Source organism: Cynara cardunculus (genome assembly GCF_001531365.2).
Source record: "Cynara cardunculus var. scolymus isolate 2C chromosome LG 11, CcrdV1, whole genome shotgun sequence".
Taxonomy (NCBI): Eukaryota; Viridiplantae; Streptophyta; class Magnoliopsida; order Asterales; family Asteraceae; genus Cynara; species Cynara cardunculus.
This window is the reverse complement of record NC_037538.1, coordinates 988848-993400: the sequence shown is the minus strand read 5'-3', so window position 1 is coordinate 993400 and position 4553 is coordinate 988848. Positions and strand designations below refer to the sequence as shown.

The following is a 4553-nucleotide window of genomic DNA, read 5'->3' as shown; positions in this document are numbered from 1 at the left end:
TTTTCACCTCCATAGTTTCGAAATTATAAGATGATATCGCAGTTTCTAAAAATGTTCGGATTTAATTCCTTCCTCTAGAGGCCGTTAAAAGATTCACTTAAATAAGGGGCATTTTTGTATTTTGTTCAAACTCTTTGTCCTTTACGCAATCAAAAACTACATGGACCAAAATCATTAAATTGATTTTGATTGGGTAAAAGATAAAAAAAAATCATGAAATGACGAAAATGCTCATCATTTAATGGAACTTAATAGTGGCCGTTAAAGGAAAGAACTAAATTCAGACGTTTTTGCAAACCACGATGTAAACCATCTTGTAATTTCGAAATTATAAAGGTGAAATTTTTTATTTTCAAGAAACCAAAAGGACCGAATTTGTAATTTACTCTAATATCTATATAATCCACATACACACCTCACATTTGACTTATAGAAAAGATGGCTTACCGAATATTGTTGTAGGAATAATAAAATATATAAAAAACTCTGGTTAGACTCAATGCCGTTCATTAAACGTTTATTTGGCAAATATTTATTGGATAAATTTATTGTAAGATGAATATGATAAGGGCCAAAAATCTTATCGAGTAAGAACGATGAGAAGGATGAAGAGTCTTATTCGGTAAGTAAAGATTACGACTCTTACCCAGGTAAACGATTTTCCAGTAAATTGTTGCATTCGGTACGTTTTGAAAATTTAATTTGAATGTTTTAGGTTCTGAAAAAATATTTTTAATATTTATGATTTATACTTTTATAGTTATATATATATATATATATATATACTATATATTTGGGGGTTAGGCTATCCAAATTGCACTATATAATATATTCTGAATTAATATGTTCTTAGGTTTTTTTGAAATATATATTTACATGTATTAATTCAACCTTAATCTGAGTTTCTGGACAAAAAATAGGGTAAATAGTTGAAATTTCATTCTAAAACTAATATTTTTTGGTCTTTTCATGGCTTATGATCTGTTAGATTTGTAGTTTTCTTTATTGGTTTTGAGTGTTTATCTTAAAACTCAAGTTTCTTGGTTCTTTTCTCTTGGTGTAAATCGAACACATTTGTGGAGTCGTTTAAATATATTGGATTTTAAACTGTCATACACTTTTTTTTATCGATAGTCTGTAATTGGAATCATAACTCTTATTTATTCAAATTGTATTAATATGTAAAAGCCAAGTGTAACCTATATCATCGTTAAATCTTATCTTATAAAACCAGTGAAACTTCAAAATTGTTAAAATTCATGGCTCCCACCGCATTGTACGGATACACAACTAATATTATAATAAAGAAATTCTTCGTTTTATAAAAATAAAAATAAAAATAAAAATAAAAATAAGACAGTTAAATCATACCTCATCTGCACACTCTGTCTCTCTCTCTTCATAAATGTGTTACCAACTCGCATTATAATTTGTTTGTTTATGTATTTTCTAGTTGACTTGACTTTCTCATGATTTTATGACATTATTACATGAGCTCTTGAACCCCAACACCATCGCCATTGATTCAGTCCAGTTCAACCAAAATGACAAAGTACGACTATGTAATCAGCGATCTTCCCATTTACAAAGCTGCGTTGCTTGACGATTGGGATTCTGTAAGTCAAATCCTGGAACAAGATCCAGAACTAATGACGAAGCAGATCACCTACTGGTGGGAAACGCCGTTAATCATAGCTGTCGGAACCAATCGCTCTCACCGTTTCGTTCAGAAACTGGTGGAACGCATCGTTGCCGTTGGTGCATCAGATAAGCTGTTTGTGACAAGTTACGGTGGAAACAGTCCGCTTCATTATGCTGCTAAGGTTGGGAATACGATTGATGCCAAGCTTTTGGTAGCGCAGAATTTGGATATGACTCGAGTTCCGAATCCGTATGGTAATACACCCTTGAAATTGGCAGCATGGCATGGAAACAAGGAGACGCTTCAGTACTTGCTGACCGTAACTAGGGATTTACTCCCCGGGGAAGAAGGAACTAGTCCCTACACCGGAGTTGCTGGCGGCGATCTCATTACTCTTACGATTATGGCCGGATTCTATGGTATTTTCAGATCTTAAATACTTATCGATTGCATATACAAATCATATGTAATCACTCGTTCTTCATCACACATCAAACACTATTTCTTTCCCTTTTGTATTCCAGCAATTTAAATCTAGTCGTGTAAGTATATATTGTGATGCAGATGTTGCGTTAGACATAATCAAAATGCACCCAAACATCGTGCTAGAATACGACAGGAACAACCAAACAGCTTTGCAAGTATTAGCTATGAAACCAGAAATTTTTCCCAGTGGAAGCAGACTAGGATTTTGGGGACATTTCATCTATTCATGTAATCCGTCCTTTATGCATCCTTAATTCCTTATCACTTTGGCTTCATCAAGATGATATAATGATCTGGTTACTACAGAAAACATGATTACAAACAGAGAGTTGTTTATCATGGAAGAGTCATCTGTTCTGGTTTATAATTTAATTAGTGTTGTTTGATGCAAGTGATACCTGCTGTGAAGAAGAGTGAAGGGGCTACAAAAGTCAACATGTTCTTGAGTATTTTCAGCAAGGTATGAATCCATCAGATTCTGCGACTTTGACTTTTTTATAAATCAATTTGATCTTTTTCTCGTAAAACAGTTCACTGCTGGATTTTGGAGTGCGCTTCAGTATGTGGGTATGCTTTTTTCAAGTAAATTTTTGTATACTGTAAAAACTCACACACAGTACTCCTCACATTTTGGAATTTACCGTGGGTATCGTTGGCCTAAAGACCATTTTAACCCTGGAATCGTTGGGCTAAAGACCCTTTTAACCCTGGTATCGCTGGGCTAAAGACCCTTTGCTTTCATCTTTGTATTTGTTTATGGTTATATGCTATCTCTAACTTTGGATCACATACTGTATAGCTCCACCAATCAAGAATATCCATGATATCAAAGTAAATAATATCCAGAGCAGCCTACTTGTCAATGGTATATGCAAGATTGTGATTGAAAAGGTTGATCATGACACAGCTTGGAAGATTTTAGGATCTGCAATAACTACAGCAGTCACATATGGGACTCATGAGCTTATTGAGGAATGCATATTAACTTACCCTGGCATAATCTGGTATGATGTTGGAGGATTTTACTTGTTCCTTGCAGCCATCAAACAACGTCAAGAACGAGTCTACAATCTCGTGCACCAAATGTCTGGCCACAGAGTGTTTGCCGCAACTCAGCTTGATGGTGAAGAAAATGAGAACGCGTTACACATCGCTGCAAAGTTAGCCCCACCTCATCGGCTTAATGTTGTGACTGGTGCAGCTCTACAAATGCAACGTGAGCTTCAATGGTTCCAGGTGATCATAGTAAAGTCATAACTTTGTTGTCCTAAAACTAGCAACAACTGCCACTTTATAATGTAGCTGATTTACTTTTTTCCTTAACAAATAGCTTGCATTTTTGTTCAGGAAGTTGAAAAATTTATAGAGCCATCTTATAAAGAAGCTTTAAACAAATCAGGGAAAACCCCAAGAATGGTTTTCACTGATGCCCATAAAGAGTTACTTGTAGAAGGACAACAGTGGATGAAAGACACTGCATCTTCATGTACTGTGGTAGCAGCACTCATAGTCACGATGGCGTTCGCAGCCGCCTTCACGCTCCCAGGTGGAAATAACGACGATGGGAAACCTCTGTTCTTAGATCGCGGAACCTTCATGCTTTTCATCGTATCAGATGCCATTGCATTATTTTCATCATCTACATCAGTGTTGATGTTCTTAGGGATACTTACTTCACGGTACGCAGAAAGTGACTTCCTTTATGCGTTGCCAAAGAGGATGACGATCGGACTACTGTCTTTATTCTTGTCGTTGGCAACAACTATGATAGCATTCAGTGCTACGATCGCACTCGTGCTTCGAGATAAGGTTACGTGGATCGCGGCCCCTCTTGTTATTGCTACGAGTATTCCTTTGTGCTTGTTTGGGTTGCTGCAATTTCCTCTACTGGTGGAGCTTGTCTACTCCTCATACGGACCAAGCATCTTTCACAAGCAGAACAACCGAAGGATTCATTAGCGTTTCTAAAGTATATAATATTTATATACGTCATACTTATTACTTGATGAGGTTTGAACCGTTGATCTTTTGGAAGGTTGGGTCTATCAGTAATACGGGCACTACTTCCTATGGTCGTATAAGTTGGTTAAACAAGAAGTCTTAAGTATTCTGTAATTTAATTAATTCGGCTTATTGTGGTTTCGAAACTACAGACATCATCTACGTGGTTTGCATTTATTGTTGTTATCGTCCCTGTTGTGGTTTATAATTAAGTGTGAACGATGAAAATAATAATGAATTATAAACTATATAAAGAACAAAAACGACAATAAGTTGTAAGCTACAGGTACGGAAACCATAACTTCCAAAAGCACGTAAATGGAAATAACAATTTTCAACAAAACACAGTGACGAAAAACGTAGTTTGCTAAAAAAATAAATACACTCAACATTTATTCATATTCAAGTAAGGAGCCGTTTACTA

At 35.6% G+C, this 4553-nt stretch overlaps 1 protein-coding gene across 1 annotated transcript; it reads left to right on the top strand.

The window, feature by feature from the left end:
- The first annotated feature begins 1528 nt into the window (after positions 1–1528).
- On the top strand, positions 1529–4276 carry LOC112521568 (ankyrin repeat-containing protein At5g02620-like). Its single transcript, XM_025130500.1, has 6 exons — positions 1529–2061; positions 2207–2356; positions 2521–2588; positions 2659–2695; positions 2928–3364; positions 3476–4276. The coding sequence occupies exons 1-6, from the start codon at positions 1545–1547 to the stop codon at positions 4085–4087; spliced, it is 1821 nt and encodes a 606-aa protein (XP_024986268.1). The 5' UTR covers positions 1529–1544; the 3' UTR covers positions 4088–4276.
- Positions 4277–4553: the final 277 nt, after the last annotated feature.